The 15,796-nt window shown below is 43.8% G+C and overlaps 1 protein-coding gene across 2 annotated transcripts; it reads left to right on the top strand.

The window, feature by feature from the left end:
• Window positions 1–809: 809 nt before the first annotated feature.
• On the top strand, window positions 810–10,277 carry PSMA1 (proteasome subunit alpha 1). Of its 2 annotated transcripts, none has more exons than XM_015414858.1 (8): window positions 810–907; window positions 1,576–1,679; window positions 3,081–3,169; window positions 4,880–4,950; window positions 5,281–5,410; window positions 6,373–6,452; window positions 8,415–8,519; window positions 10,062–10,277. In XM_015414858.1, the coding sequence occupies exons 1-8, from the start codon at window positions 833–835 to the stop codon at window positions 10,116–10,118; spliced, it is 711 nt and encodes a 236-aa protein (XP_015270344.1). In that variant the 5' UTR covers window positions 810–832; the 3' UTR covers window positions 10,119–10,277. The 2 variants fall into 2 exon arrangements, with proteins under 2 accessions (XP_015270344.1, XP_015270343.1); XM_015414857.1 differs by lacking the exon at window positions 4,880–4,950 and adding an exon at window positions 4,391–4,461.
• The last annotated feature ends 5,519 nt before the right edge of the window (window positions 10,278–15,796 follow it).

Raw genomic sequence — 15,796 nt, 5'->3', positions numbered from 1 at the left:
GCAACTCAGAATGGGAAAACTGTAATGGTGAGAGAAGCCAAATGCAAACCAGTCTGCAGTAATGAGCCAATTTCATTGGGAAGTTCTTAATTTTTTTATGAAGGAGCAGTGGTGTTAGTAGATTGCATATTGTCACTCCTGTTAGCGTAGCAGGGGAAAAAGGCAAGCAAAGGGTTTTGACAAACCCTTTGGTGTTAATAATTTTGTGATAAATATATAGGGAGTAAAGGACAAACAACCTGGCAACTGATCCTCAGCTGCCATTACTCTGCACCTTATCTGAGACCAAGCTGTTCCACCTTACTTCAGGCCAGTGAAAAGGTCAGCGGTCCTGTGGTGGAAGAGAATAGGAAGCATACTGCCTGGCAACTGATCTTCCAGTTCTTTGCATTCGGGGGAGTGAGACAGGGTGAAAGAGGATGGGAACAATCAGAATGGCTTCATGAGAACTGGCTTGCCTCCCCAGAGCCTTGCTGTGTCATTGCCGATTTAATTGTGTATTATAATTCTGTGGAAGCCAGCTGTGGAATCCTTTTGGATAATGACTTAAAATATTTGGCAGCAAGAAACCTTAGCTACTGTTGGTGATCATGGCAAATAAAATTAAGAGGCAGCATCTGATGGAAGAATTCTGTTTAAACGAAATCACCGAACCAGCAAGAGATTTGGTTTTATTAATTTGGAAAATCCTGTTCTTCACCATTCCGCCAGAGTTGACACAGGATGCTCAGGTTTCTTATATATAGAGAGAGAGACAGAGCATGTTTATAAGGAGATACATTTTAAACTATATCCTGTTCTTTAGGGCCGAATTCACCAAATTGAATATGCAATGGAGGCTGTCAAGCAAGGCTCAGCAACTGTTGGGCTGAAATCAAAAGCCCATGCTGTTCTGGTTGCTTTGAAGGTAAACATTGGGAGTAAAATTTGAAATGACTTCTGTGTGTGTGTTAATGGAAACAGGATATAGAACGCTTTTATAATATGTCAGATGGTAGAAGCAATTGTGTAGTCTGAAGGATAAATTATTTTATATAGCATTTGTGAGCATGTTGGATTTCTACATGTGATAATAAAAATGAAGGATTTGTTGTTAGATTTGATACTGTTAAGTTTTAATCATTCTAAAATGCTTAGAATGCATTAGGTACTCCAGAAATAATAGATCATGTCATCTCTTGTGCCAGCCAAATTACTGACCATTGTCTATAACCTGAGCTTCATCTGTGGGATGAAAATTCAGAAAAATGATATAGAAGTTAAGTTATTACACTGAATATGAATTTTAATAAAATACTACCTGAGATGCCAGTGCCTGAAGCTGGTATTTGCCTGCATGTCACGCATATGCTCAACCACTGGTCTCTTCCCCACATCTGTCTTCATCACTGTAAACTTAGTTCATGACAGTATTGGTTAGGCTATCCTTTTGTTTGCAATACTTAAATGCACTCTGTTCCCCCTGCACACACTTTTAGTTCCTTTTTGAATATATGCCTAGTCTTTATTGTAGAAGTTTATAGATTTGTGGATTAACTGTACTTCTCATAAATGTTCTCTTTGTTGTATCTGTAGAGGGCACAGTCTGAGCTGGCTGCCCATCAGAAAAAAATCCTGTATGTTGACAACCATATTGGTATTTCTATTGCTGGACTTACTGCTGATGCGAGACTTCTATGGTAAATTTGCATGCCGATTTGTAGTATTATGTACATGGCACTAGGGTATGGATTTACACACTTTTTAAATTAATGCAACAACTGGATGTGGAATTATAGCTAATTAGGAGGATGTCTGTGGGCTGGTTCACCATCTTGGTTCCTTGAGCTGATAGGTACCATGAAGAATACACATTACTGTTGCTAACATTAGTATTTATTTTCTGCTGCCTATTGTGCTAGGTGGTATATAGAATCCAAAGCAACACAGTTTAAGAGTTCAGTGAAGTTCTAAACTCACAAGGGGTAGGTCCTACTGAACTTAATAGGGTTTACCTTTCAGTAAATATGTTTGGGACCATGCTGTGAACCCTTTTATACAGTGTTCTCCCAGAATCTGTAATTAGTATTAATTATGCTATTTGCAGTACTCCTCTGAGATAGGTAAGTCAGTGATTTATTGGTCTTGTACATGACCGAGATGGATAGGTAAATCCACAGAGCATATAAAATTGTCCTGGGCCATTTATCTCAGATTCACATCAGATACGGTTTGCTTGTTCATTGTTTCTCAAAATGCATTTTCCAAGACTTCAAATATTAATATTTGACATTTATAGTGCAAATTTTCATCTTCAGAGCACTTTATACACACATCTCAGTGGCCCTTGTTCCAGTGAGGTCAGTACAGTTATTCTGATAGTACAAATTGGGTGTTGGTGTGTGTATGTGCTGTGACCAGAGGTCATTTGGGGGGGATCGCAGTTCCCCCGGGTGAGGTACAGGGGGGCAGGGCACATGACGAAGCCCCGCCCCCTGCTTCCGGCCGCCCCGCTTCCGGCCCTCATTCAGCCAGGAGGAGGCAGGAGAAGAGGGAGGGTAAGTTGCTTCCTCCCCGCCTCTCCCCACCTCTGCCTGCCTGGGGCCAGGGAGGGCCTTGGCGGGGCTTCCTCACACTCCCGCCGGCCGGGACCGTTGGGGGCGGGGTGTGTGGCCTTATGACACACTTCCAGTGATGTCAGGGGGTGTGGCCTTATGACACACTTCCGGTGATGTCAGGGGGTGTGGCATATGCTAATGAGTTATGCTAATGAGTTCCCCTAGCTCTTTTTCTACGAAACGACCCCTGGCTGTGACTAAGAGGATAGTAATACAGAAGGCCATCCCGGGTCTTGCAGTGCAATCCTATGAAGAGTAGCTCTGCGTAGGTTTTCAGTGTTAGTGGCTGAAGTTCTTTTTGCACAAGGAATTACTTGTCTCACAACTCTAGCGACTATATTATACCAGCTCAGTTAACAGTAGTATTTAAATTGTATGGTCATGGTTCTTAAACAATAATCCTAGGTAGGACTGAAGTAATAAATGAAAGGAAATCCATGCATAACAGGCCACATTCTGCCTCCTTGTGTTTTAATCTTACAGTAACTTCATGCGTCAGGAGTGTCTGGATTCAAGATTTGTATTTGATAGGCCTCTTCCAGTATCTCGATTAGTATCTCTAATTGGAAGCAGTATCCTTTTTCTCTTGTTACCTTGGAACATTCAAGAGCATTAATGTGATGCCATATTGTCAGGTGTTACTTTTCTTTCTTTTATTTAGACTATTTCTACGCCATCTCTTCCGAGTCCTGCTTGAAGTGGCTTGCCATTTTAAAAGAAAAACCAGCCCCATGAAACTAGAAAACAGTAAAACAGAAGCAGACCATTAAAAAGCTGAAAAGCTAAATGCCTAATTAAAGGTAAAGGTTCCCTTGCTCGAAAGCCAGTCAAGTCCGACTCTAGGGTTGCGGTGCTCATCTCCGTTTCCATGCCGAAGAGCCAGCGCTATCCGAAGACGTTTCCGTGGTCATGTGGCCGGCATGACTAAACACCAAGGCGCACGGAACGCTGTTACCTTCCCACCGAAGTGGTACCTATTTATCTACTTGCAATTTCTTGCTTTCGAACTGCTAGGTTGGCAGGAGCTGGAACTAGAGACGGGAGCTCACCCCGTCTTGTGGCACCCGGGTCTCGAACTGCTGAACTACTGACCTTCCACAGCCTGCAGTTCAGCGTCTTAACCAATTGAGCCACCGCAGCTCCTTGCCTAATTAAAAGCCTGGGTAAAAAGGTATGGTTTAGTCTGGCACCTACAATAGTGTAAAGTAGGTGTCAGGCAAGCCTCAAGGGGGATGGTGTTCATCAAAAGGTGAGGTGCCACCACAGAAAAGGTCCTCTTTCTGGTTGCCACTCACCTCACATCTGAAGACCAGGGTGCCGAAAGCAGCAGAGCTTGAGAGGCAGATCTTTACTGGTGGGCTATTGTGGACTAGGGTAAAAATTGTACTTTGATACCTTGCTGCGGTGGCTCAAGTGGTTAAGAAGCACTGCCCCTTTACTTTGCAAGTGAAGAGTTCAAACCTATTGATGCAGGGTGGGGTTGGGGGGCAGGAATCATACCAACAAAAGAGAGAATGTAAACTCACTAGTAGATCTGGGATGTTTTAAATGTTTCTGTAATTCAAAGAAAAGAAAAGCCCACTTTCTCTTTGGATTCACAAGTGCATGTTTGTTACTTAACGTTAAGTGATAATTTGCCTGAACAAACCAGCTATAGCTGATCAAATATGAGACAATTTGTGTATTGCCTGACAGTCTGAAAAAGTTTCTGCAGCAAGTGACTGAATGAAGGAATGTTGCATATTTACATGTATGAGCCAGCAATTTGAGATGTGTTCCTTAGCACATGCAAGAAACACAAATACCAACACAGCGTTATGGAAGAAGACCATATGGTGTGGGACTTCTCATTGCCGGCTATGATGTAAGTGCTTTGGGTGGGTTTTTTACCTTGCTGTTAGCAGAAGTAAATTAGCACTGCCCCTTTACTTTGCAAGTGAAGAGTTCAGACCGATTGATGCGGGGTGGGGGTGGGGGGCAGGTATCATACCGACAAGAGAGAATGTAAACTCACTAGTAGATCTGGGATGATTTAAAATGTTTCTGTAATTCAAAGAAAAGAAAAGCCCACTTTCTCTTTGGATTCACAAGTGCATGTTTATTACTTAACGTTAAGTGATAATTTGCCTGAACAAACCAGCTATAGCTGATCAAATATGAGACAATTTGTGTATTGCCTGACAGTCTGAAAAAGTTTCTGCAGCAAGTGACTAAATGGAGAAATGTTGCATATTTACATGTATGAGCCAGCAATTTGAGATGTGTTCCTTAGCACATGCAAGAAACACAAATACCAACACAGCGTTATGGAAGGAGACCATATGGTGTGGGACTTCTCATTGCCGGCTATGATGTAAGTGCTTTGGGTGGGTTTTTTTAAAATGATTTGTAAGAAAAATGTACTAATGTGTCATTTATCCCTGGAGGATGTAATATTTGTAATCTCTTGAGAGATTTCCTTCCCTGAAATAAGCATGACAGTTCACTTGACTCAAAAGCAAACTGTTCAGAATACTAGTCCAGGTCATGAAACAGCATTTGGTATGTGTACAATTATAGATTAATTGTTGATTTTATCTGTGTAATATACACACACATATGAAATAAACACTGAAGATCCTTATGTGTTCTCTGATGATTTACCTCCTTTGAAAATGAAACAAATTACCCTGTGTTTTGTTAGGATATGGGTCCACATATCTTCCAGACCTGTCCTTCTGCGAATTATTTTGATTGCAAAGCAATGTCTATTGGTGCAAGATCCCAGTCAGCTCGAACTTACTTGGAGCGACACATGACCGAGTTTTCTGACTGTAAGTGTGGAGATTCTTCTGTCTGGTTTTATTTTGCTAATATATGTATATTGCTGTATCCCCTTTTCTCTTGCATATGTGGTGACTTCCTTGGTTTACTGAGAATGATATGGTCAGTCATGTGTTTGGGGAAAGCAATTCATTTGAGATATCTCCAGTTTGGTGTAGTGGTTAAGTGTGCGGACTCTAATCTGGGAGAACCGGGTTTGATTCCCCACTCCTCCACTTGCACCTGCTGATGTGACCTTGGGTCAGTCACAAGCTCTGGCACAACCGTTCCTGAAAGAGCAGTTTGTGTCAGAGTTCTCTCAGCCCCTCCCACCTTACAGGGTATCTGTTGTGGGGAGGGGAAGGGAAAGGAGTTTGTAAGCCGCTCTGAGACTCCAAGTGAAGGGCGGGGTATAAATCCAATCACTTCTTCTTCACTTCAAGAAACAGTTCTAGAAATACTGTGTTTCTAAATTGGTTATAAATGTATATGTTTTACAGTAAACAATTATTTCTTTGTTGGTTTGCAGTTGTCTTTTTCCCCCTGTGATTATGATAAAAGCTGGAAGCCAGTTATTGGGTCTCTGAGACAGAATGACGTTCTTCCGTGTAGAAATGAGTATAGAATCTGGTTAAACTTGTAAGGTTATTGTCAACATGTATCAATATGGGTCATGTAGGTATATAAAAGTGGTACAAAAATTTAGGTTTAGCCTAGGTTTTCTGGAAGTATCTACCAGTTGATAATGCTATAATAGTCTCTAGCTGGAACTAGAGATGGGAGCTCACTCCATCATGCGGCACCCAGGTCTCGAACTGCTGAACTACTGACCTTCCACAGCCTGCAGTTCAGCGTCTTAAGTTTTACTTTTGGATTGCTCTTTTTTGTGAACTTAGTGATTAATAAAGAATTAAAAATGTAAAAAAATTAAGTGGCTTTCCCGAAAGAAAGAAAAAGTGTATATGTTTTGCAGGTAATCTGAATGAACTGGTTAAACACGGACTGCGTGCTTTAAGAGAGACTCTTCCTGCAGAACAAGACCTGACCACTAAGGCAAGTGCAGTTTCTTATTGGAGGTCTGTCCCATGATTGTGGTACAACATGGTTGGTGTTATCCAAGCCAGAATCCAGTCATTTGCCAGAACAGTGAGGATGAATCAGGAAATGTATAAATAAAGGTTAGAGGCATGCCAGCTTGGACAGGGCAAGCATAGAGCCCTAAGAAAGAAGGCTCCAACCCTCTCTGATGTCAAGTTGGATAGAGTGCTAACTTAGGCTGTACTCTCGTACACTGTTGCTTTGTGGTAATTCAGTGGCCTTTCTTCTCATTCCTAAACAAGCTTACTCAGAAGTAAGTGGACTTGCACTGGCATATTACTGCAACCAGAACTCCTACTTTCTGCAGTAGTGCAATTAAATTATCCGACCAATCTAAGTTACCCAGACTGAGAACATCCACAGATAAGAATGTAAGAAGAGCCTGTTGGATCAGACTAGTGGCCCATCTGGTCTAACATATTGTTTTGCATTGCAGCCAGCCAGTTGCCCAGGATATAAAGGCTAAAGCCCCTCTCCTCTTGCTGCCTATAGCAGTGGTATTTAGCACCTTGCTACCTCTGCAGGTGGACGCTCCCTTTATTGATGGACCTCTCCTCCATGTTTAGCCCCCTGTTAAAGCTATATATCAGGGGTGGCCAAACTGCGGCTCGGGAGCAGCATGCGGTTCTTTCATACATATTGTGTGCAATGTTTCCTCTAAGCTGTGGAGTCCTGTGAGCAAAAATTCTACTCTGTGAGCTACTGGCATGAAATTTGTGAGCAAGCAATTTGGCTACTGCATAAATTAGTTGGCTCTGGAGTCATCCTTCCTGAGCGAAGACAAAAATCTGAGCTGGAGGCTGAAAAACTGTGAGCTAGCTCACACTAACTCAGCTTAGAGGGAACACTGATTGTGTGGCTTCCGGCAGGGTTGCTGGGAAGCGAGGGGGGGGCATGCCTCCCCAATTGGTCTTCCCTTCCCCAGCCAGTGTTTCCTTCCCTGGGTAGGCTTGAGGTGGGGGGAACAAAGAAAGAAAGCAACTTTAAATCCATTCTCAAAGCCCCCTTAAAGCTATGCTGGAGGCCATCACTACTACCCTGGCAGTGAATTCCACAGTTTAATCAGTAGCTGAATAAAGAAATATTTCTTTTAATCTGTCCTGAATCTATTTTCTAACAATTTCTATTTCAAGTTCTAGTATTATGGGAGAAACAGACAAAGCTCCCATTATCCGCTTATCCACTTTCTCTCTGCCAGGCATGATTTTACAAGCCTCTTATCATGTCTCCCTTTAGCTATATTTTTTGTTGACTGAAAATATTAAGAGAATCTAATTGCACCCTTTTGATCAACATAATCTCTTGATTTCTGGAAAATTCATAAAAGCATTTCGTTTCCACGGTTCAGTTGAATGATCTTTGTCCAGATTATTGTCTGGGACACTTCGTATTTCTTTTTGTATTTGTTTTTAAAGCATATCTATTATTAAACCACTTGGAATGTTTGCTTTGGTGTAGTGGTTTGGTGTAGTGGTTAAGTGTGCGGACTCTAATCTGGGAGAACCGGGTTTGATTCCCCACTCCTCCACTTGCACCTGCTGATGTGACCTTGGGTCAGTCACCAGCTCTGGCACAGCTGTCCTTGAAAAAAAGCAGTTTCTGTCAGAGTTCTCTCAGCCCCACCCACCTCACAGGGTGTCTTTTGTGGGGAGGGGAAGGGAAAGGAGTTTGTCAAGCCCCTCTGAGACTCCAAGTGAAGGGCGGTGTATAAATCCAATCTCTTCTCTTCTTTGAAGAGAGACCCTGCATAACATTATAAAGTATTTGGAACAAATTTTATATATAACCTAGTCTAATTCCTCCTTACTGCTTTTGAAAGATGCGCAGTCCTGTATGTGATCTGTATCATTTTCTTGGCTGTTACACTACTGAATAGAACTAGAGACTGAGAATCTAATTTAAATTGTTATTTAACAGAATGTTTCCATTGGGATTGTTGGTAAAGATATGGAATTCACTATTTATGACGACGATGATGTAGCATCGTTTCTGGAAGGTCTTGAAGAAAGACCACAGAGAAAGGTATGCAAGTGTAATAACAGAGACTGTTTGTTTCAGAGAATATCTGATTTGCTGTCAATATAGGCTGTTTCAGAAGCAGGACAGAAGTCCAGTGGTACCTTAAAGACTAACAGAAGTCCAGTGGTACCTTAAAGACTAACAGAAGTCCAGTGGTACCTTAAAGACTAACAACACTTGAGCATGAGTTTTTGTCAGAGCTCACTTTTTCATGGGAAAGAAGTTCGGAGGAGCTTCATGCAATGCTTTCTCTCTGCATGCCCCGCCAGTTAATTAGTCACTTCCGTGACAAACCACGGCTTGCTGTTGCATCCAGATTGGCAAAGTGTCATTTGTGCTTTTTCTACAAACCAGGATTGTGAATAGGAAACAAATCGCAATTTGTGATCCTTGTTTGCAGTAGAAGTGTCAGTTGCATTGGTCCCCGAGAGAAAGGCAAACTAGTGTGTCATGAAAGCAGAAGCTGCTAATCCGCTTGTCTTGCAGAAGGGGGAGGAAAGACTGAGCGAGCCTCCTCATTTCAGGCTTGTTCGTATAGTCCTGACTAAGGTCTGAATCAAACCTTAGTTTCATTTTGATTTTTTTTCTTTCAAATCAAAATTCAAATCTGAATTATTTGTTGCTTTGATTTATAAATTGCATATTAAGTAAGCTCCAGTAAGAAATTATTCTGGGCTGTCTACAGTGGATTTTTTTTTTAAACACACAAAAACATGCCTGTCTGTGAAGCTTGTTGAAGACAATTATAGGGAAGTCTTGGTACCAGTTACTTTATAAGATTACACTTTCATGGTTGTCAGGGAAAGTGGGAAAGGACAATGGCTGTGATCCAGAGAGCTACTTTAGGTGTGCCCAAGGGCTTGTGCGTGCCTAGTGGGATTTTTAATTGGATTTCCATTAAACAGCAGACTCCTTTCCCATATCACAAATTGATTTTGAAGGTCATCTCAGTTTCATCATCCCTTTGCAGTGTGTCATGGGAAGCTGGTTTGAGAAATATGCTCCTTAGGGGTATGGAACTATTTTCATGGTTCTTTGGATCTTGGCCAATATGACTGTGATCCTTGGGCTTGGTAACTAGATGGAAAATAAATGAAAGTAACCAGATACATTGGGAAAAGATACTTCAGAGGACCCTTTAGCGTTATTGATGTGATTTATTTAGCTTTATTGATGTGCATGAAAAGGTCAAATATTTGAATATCACATATTGTACCTTCTGTATCCTCTAAATTAAATATTGGTGGGGTTGTATGCAATGTTCCCTCTAAGCTGTGGAGTCTTGTGAGCAAAAATGCTACTTTGTGAGCTACTGGCATTAAAGTTGTGAGCAAGCAATTTGGCTGCTGCATAAATTAGTTTGCTCTGGAGCCATCCTTCCTGAGCTAAGGCAAAAATGTGAGCCGGAGGCTAAAAAACTGTGAGCTAGCTCACACTAACTCAGCTTAGAGGGAACACTGGTTGTATGTTTCTTTCTACAACTTTGCTCTGTAATTTTTCTTCGCTTGCAAGAATCTTCTTAAGACTTTCTTTTCTCTTTTCAAGCTTGCTCAACCAGCTGAGGAGTCTAAAGAAAAAACGGATGAACCAATGGAGCACTAATTACTGTACATGAACTAGTGCATAACAGTGCATAGGTTTCTTAATATGCAATAATGCTGGAGCATTCATCTGTATTCTAGTAATTAAACCCTAAACTAAGTGCATATAGTAATGATACATCTTGGTGAGTCAGACTTTGAAATATGTGGCAAAAAAAAAGTCAGCAAAGAACTCATAACTGACCACTTCTTTTGGAAAGATGTTTTCTAAACAAGAAAAGTATGGAATACCATTTTATATGAGAAACGTGTTGCTTTTGTCTCAAAAAAGCATCTGTGAAATAAACCCATTTTGTTCTTGAAACCTCTTGCTCAGACTTATTTTAACCTTGTCAAAGTGTTCGCTTCTGCTGTTCCTCTTGCTCAGATGCTTGCTACAGTTTTTTTATACAGTTTTGTTGTTGTTATCCAGAACCTGCATCCAAGACATTCAGTTGTTTGGCATTGTTCAGAGGATAAGCTCCTCCCCTCAGCCACCATATTGTTGTGCCTTCAGACATGCATGCACTCCTCTCCAGCATGCCTTTGGCCATTGCTGGGCATCTGACAGCCTGTCCAACCAGCTGATGTCATCCTGGGGTGCTTCACTCCCCTTCAACCTGTCTCAAGCTGTCAGGGCTCCAGAGCAGCTGGCTTCCGTTGTCTGCATACTGCAGAAGGTGGCTTGGGGGGGAAGGATCCTGCTAGGCTTGAGGATTGTTGGTATGGCAACCTCTAGTCCCCGTGAGTGCCAGATGACAACATTTTTATTGCATGATGAGTTTCTTCCAGTTTTATCGAAGCATAACAGTCATATTGAATTGGCCATGAAATCAGTCAAAAACATAACTTATACAAGGGGGTAACACGTGAGAAGTTCTGAGGTTGGTATTTTCCCTTTCTATCAGTGAGGGAGAAGACTGAAGTTGTGGATAGATTCCTTCACTCCATGAGGTTCTTGTTAATTTTGATAAAAGTCGTAGACTCTCGTAAAACGTCTAGGGGTTAAGATCTTTGTTTTGTTTTGGGGGTGAGGTAGAGGAGGCAGGCCTGGTAGGTCGCGGCGCCTAGCTACAGTAGGTCAGTGATCTTCATAACAACAATGCAAGTCCCCCACTATAATTATTAGATGTGTTGGTGTGCTGAAATAAGAGTGGCTGTTCTTAAAAGCCCACTTGGTTGCGGAATGCTAAAATTTGAAGGTATTTTTTGACTCCCCAGTAAAGCTTCCGTCAGATGTAGACTTTATGCACACCTGACTTTGAGGTGTTTTAAAGGCTTGGGCAAAACGACAGTGGATCCATTTCCCATTTATCTGGGAGTAAATTGTCCAGGAATTCAACAGGTCTCACTTCTTAGTAAACACAGAAAGGATATACTAGTACATTTCTGTTTCTTACCTTCTCTATTTATTTATTTATTTATTGTATTTATACCCCGCCCTCCCCGCGAACGGGCTCAGGGCGGCTCACATTGGGCACAAAGTGCATACAATATACAAGTATACATAATACAAGTACAAGTTTAAAACAGACTAAAATCAGTTCTGCCGATGCGTAAATAAACTCCAACATCTTGCGTAGCAGGGGGAAGGCTGGGGGAAGGGAAGATGTTGTCCAATCCCCCCCAGCGGTCTCTCTCTAACGGCGCGGTGATGTTAGTGGCCGTGATGTAAGTGGCCGTGGCGGCTCCTACTCATAAGCCTGGCGGAAGAGCTCCGTCTTGCAGGCCCTGCGGAACTGCACCAAGTTCCTCCGGGAGCTCATTCCACCAGGTAGGAGCTGCCACTAAGAAAGACCTGGCCCTTGTTGCCATAAGCTTCGCCTCCTTAGGGCCCGGGGTCATCAGTCGGTATTGTGATCCCGACCGAAGTGCTCTTTGGGGGATATATGGGGAAATGTGGCCCCTCAGGGACTCATGGGAGCACTCATAGTTCTCCATTTTATCCTTGCAACTACAGCCTGGTGCAATGGGTTACATTGAGAGGAAGTGACTGACTTGGCAAGCTTCGCGGCCAAGAGGGGAGGGGATTTGAGCCCAGATTTCCGAGATACACTGCACTGTCTGTAAGTTGTCTTGAGGTATGCCATGCGGTGATATCAACACCTCCTCCCTCTTTAGGTCTGAAGAGTAGAGAAGGCCAGACTGGCCTTCACTTTCTGCAAATGGTATGGGGGGGAAGGAACTCCCGACAGCAGATAGCTCACAAATTGGAGGGTGAAATGGAATGGCTGCCTCCCAGCCTCCTCTTCACTTTGCCTCATCTCAGCTGTGGATAAAGAGCACAGCTCAGGCCTGCTCAGTTGCTCTTTCGCACAGCTGTCCGAGCGGCTTGGACAGTTCCTGCTGTTCTGTGTGGAGGGCAAAAGGAATGGAGCTGCCTATTGTCCAAGGCACCTGTCGCAGCAGCTGGAACTGGTTTGCAAGGAAGAGAGAAACCATTTTTCTCCCCTCTGGCTCGTCTGACGGACTTCCTCCATCCTGGCTCTGCCCCTTTCTCTCTGTTGTCATTCAATAGACTTCCTTCCCATCATCTGGCTTCCTAATCTCTCTTGCTGTATTCTGCCTTCCCTCCTTGTTCTCTGCCCACTCTTGCCTCCTTATTTTCTATGACACCAGTTTTTAAGTCTCATAGTAACACAAGACACGATCCGGGTTTTCTGTAGCAGAAATATTGTGATATGTTATCGAAGGCTTTCATGGCTGGAGGTTAGACTGTTATCCAGGCAACGAACATGAAATTAAGCCAACTCCGGGGCACGACGGAAGACAGGAGGGCCTGGCGTGATGTGGTCCATGGGGTCGCGAAGAGTCTGGCTCAACTGTGCGACTGAACAACAACAAGGGGGGAGGGTTTGCACATGTGCAGACAATGCTTTGAGGAGTGAGATCCAGCCAGGGCTATGGGCGACCAGCTGCTCAGGCAGCCCCCCCCCCCTGTTCCTGAGGTATTGGGGAAAAACCTCTGCCTGGGGAAAAGAATGGTGACTATCCCTTCTAAGAGATACTTGGGAGTTTTATTGTACTATTTGTTTAGTGAGACTTTCATTTTATTGTAGTCCACCCTAAGTCCTGCCCTGCAGGAGAAACGGCAGTAAAAGCATTTATCAAATGTTACAATAAATGAAAATGGAGGTTTAAGTCCAAACTTTAAAAATAAATCTGCAAATGTGAGATTTCCTAGAGGTTAGCAGAAATCTATACTTTGGCCCTGAGGATCCTTTTAACCCAGTTACATGCCATGCTTGGCTATGAGAATAACTGCTAAGTGGAGTACCTACAAGACCGCACAGGGCAGGGAAATTTTATTTATTCGATTTATACCCTGCCCTCCCCACGAGCGGGCTCAGGGCGGCTTACAGTTCTTCTCCCTTCTGCCAGGTAATATCCCTTTGCTGTGAAAGCCTACCAGTCAGGTGATTGGTGGTAGCTTGGGACTAAATGTAGGTCCCATGCACAAGACCCTGGTAGACTCCTCTAGCCAGTTTAGTGGAGGTGTGGGGTTGAAAGACACAGGATGTGCTTTCAGCTCAAGCCACTGCCACCACTTCCTCTCCTGCTGTGCGTTTAATAATCCAACCACTGAGTTGCTAGCTTCCTCTCCCACGCCAACCCACCTAATCCCTGTGATACCCCCTCAAAGCAGCCAATTGCTTGGGTTCTCCCATTACCCCTGCCATGTAACCAGTTACTGGTTCCACACACACCCTCCCTTGTCTAGGCAGGTTCCCCCTGACCTCCTCTCCCCCCCCCCCCCTTTGTAGAGCAACTTGAGCTGCTTGGGGTATCCACTGAGATCTGTGTGCTTGGGGATTGGAGTGAAGGTTAGCCCCTAATGGGTTTTTTTTTAACCCCCCACCCAAAAACCCTGAAGGTTCTTCCAGGTTTGCAGAAGCATATGCTGCAGTCTGGTCGTAAACATATTAAGGCAAAAGACCCTTCACATTCATATAGGATTTAGTTCCTAGTAACTGTAACGTAGGGCTGAACCATTAACTGCGGGGTGAATTCGGGATGTACTAAAAGGAAGGATTGCCCATTGGCCCCCCAGGGGCTGTCATTCAATGTGGGGCCTGTCATTCAAGTCCCTGAATACATCTACTCCCAGGGGCTGTCATTCCACACTGGGGCTGGTCATTCCAGTCCCAGAACACTCTTGTTACCCCTGGGGGTTGTCGTTCCACTCTGAAGCCCATCATTCCAGTCCCAGGATACTCCTGCTACTCCCAGAGACTGTCATTCCACTCTGGGGGCCTGTCAATCCAGTCACAGAAGATTCCTGCTACCCCAGGGTCTCTTGTTCCACTCTGGGGTCTGTCATTCCAATCCCAGAATATTTGTGCTATCCCCAGGGGCTGTCATTCCAGTCCCAGAACACTCCTGCTACACCCAGGGGCTGTCATTCCACTGTGGGGGCCTGTCAATCCAGTCACAGAAGATTCCTGCTACCCCAGGGTCTCTTGTTCCACTCTGGGGTCTGTCATTCCAATCCCAGAACACTCCTGCTTCCCCCACCCCCAGGACTGTCATTCCACTGAGGCCTGTCATTCCAGTCCCAGAACACTTCTGTTACCCCCCAGGGGCTTTCCAGTCCCAGAGTAGTGTATTTGAGACCAGAGACTGTAATCCATTCCGCATTTGCTTTGCAACTCTCCTTGAGCCACAATGTATTTCAATGGAGCCCATGGAAGTCAATTGGTATTCCTGGGTCCCATTATTTCCAATGGGCCTTCAAGTCTCTCCCATTGTCTCCAATGGGCAATCCTGTCCTTTTTAGTACATCCCGGTAAATTCCATTAACCTGCTAAGGACTTACTTCTCATTGGACAGGTTTGGGAACTACAATATACCTACAATATACATGATTTATAAACGCCACCTAATGCACACCAACTTGGAAATAAATCCCATTTTAAATAGCGTCGCATACACACCGGCTGCAGCCAGTGTTCCCTCTAAGCTGAGTTAGTGTGAGCTAGGCTCACAGTTTTTTAGCCTCCGGCGCACACATACATGTTTGTCTTCGCTCAGGAAGTAGGGCTCCAGAGCAAACTAATCTATGCAGTAGCCAAATCGCTCGCTCACGACTATAAAAGCCAGTAGCTCACAAAGTAGAATTTTTGCTCACAAGACTCCACGGCTCAGAGGGAACATTGCAGTAAATGAATACCTGGGATGCGATGCGAGCATTCGGTTCATATTAAAAATATTAAATATTGTTTGGTTCATATTTAAAAAGGGGACGCCAACCGTAGTGGTTTAACTTATACCAATTCCACGGAAGCGGGGAAGAGCCCACGGCTGCTCTTCCAGCGGCTCATTTCCTCCACTTCAAAGGCGGCGGGGGGGGGGGGGGGGGGGAATGGCCCGAGCACATTCCAGATAGAGATGCTGAGAATTTCGCCTCTGTGGGTGCCCAAAGATGCTGGCAATTCAAACAGTCATTATCATTATTAGAACAGTGGGATTCAAGTCCAGCAGCAACTTAGAGACCAATGAGATTTTTAAGCCATAAGCTTTCAAGTGTAAAAGCTCCCAGATCTGACCAAGCTGGGTATCTTTAGCCTGGAGAGGAGACGACTGAGAGCTGATATGAGAACTATCTTCAAGTACTCTAAAGGCTGTCATAGAGAGGATGGTGCAGACTTGTTTTCTGTTGCCCCAGAAGTTCAGACTAGAACCAATTAAACCAAAAAAGCT

This window comes from Gekko japonicus, unplaced genomic scaffold, assembly GCF_001447785.1.
Source record: "Gekko japonicus isolate JY-2015 unplaced genomic scaffold, Gekko_japonicus_V1.1 scaffold2335, whole genome shotgun sequence".
Classification (NCBI taxonomy): Eukaryota; Metazoa; Chordata; class Lepidosauria; order Squamata; family Gekkonidae; genus Gekko; species Gekko japonicus.
This window is presented reverse-complemented; position numbering and strand designations above follow the sequence as displayed.

Bases quoted from the DNA above. Each gene is read 5' to 3' on its own strand.
- PSMA1 (XM_015414858.1), top strand. From the start codon at position 833: ATGGAGGCTGTCAAGCAAGGCTCAGCAACTGTTGGGCTGAAATCAAAA. The intron at 1,680-3,080 runs GTAAATTTGCAT...TTAATCTTACAG, and splicing joins GCTGATGCGAGACTTCTATG to TAACTTCATGCGTCAGGAGT. The intron at 4,951-5,280 runs GTAAGTGCTTTG...GTGTTTTGTTAG, and splicing joins TTCTCATTGCCGGCTATGAT to GATATGGGTCCACATATCTT.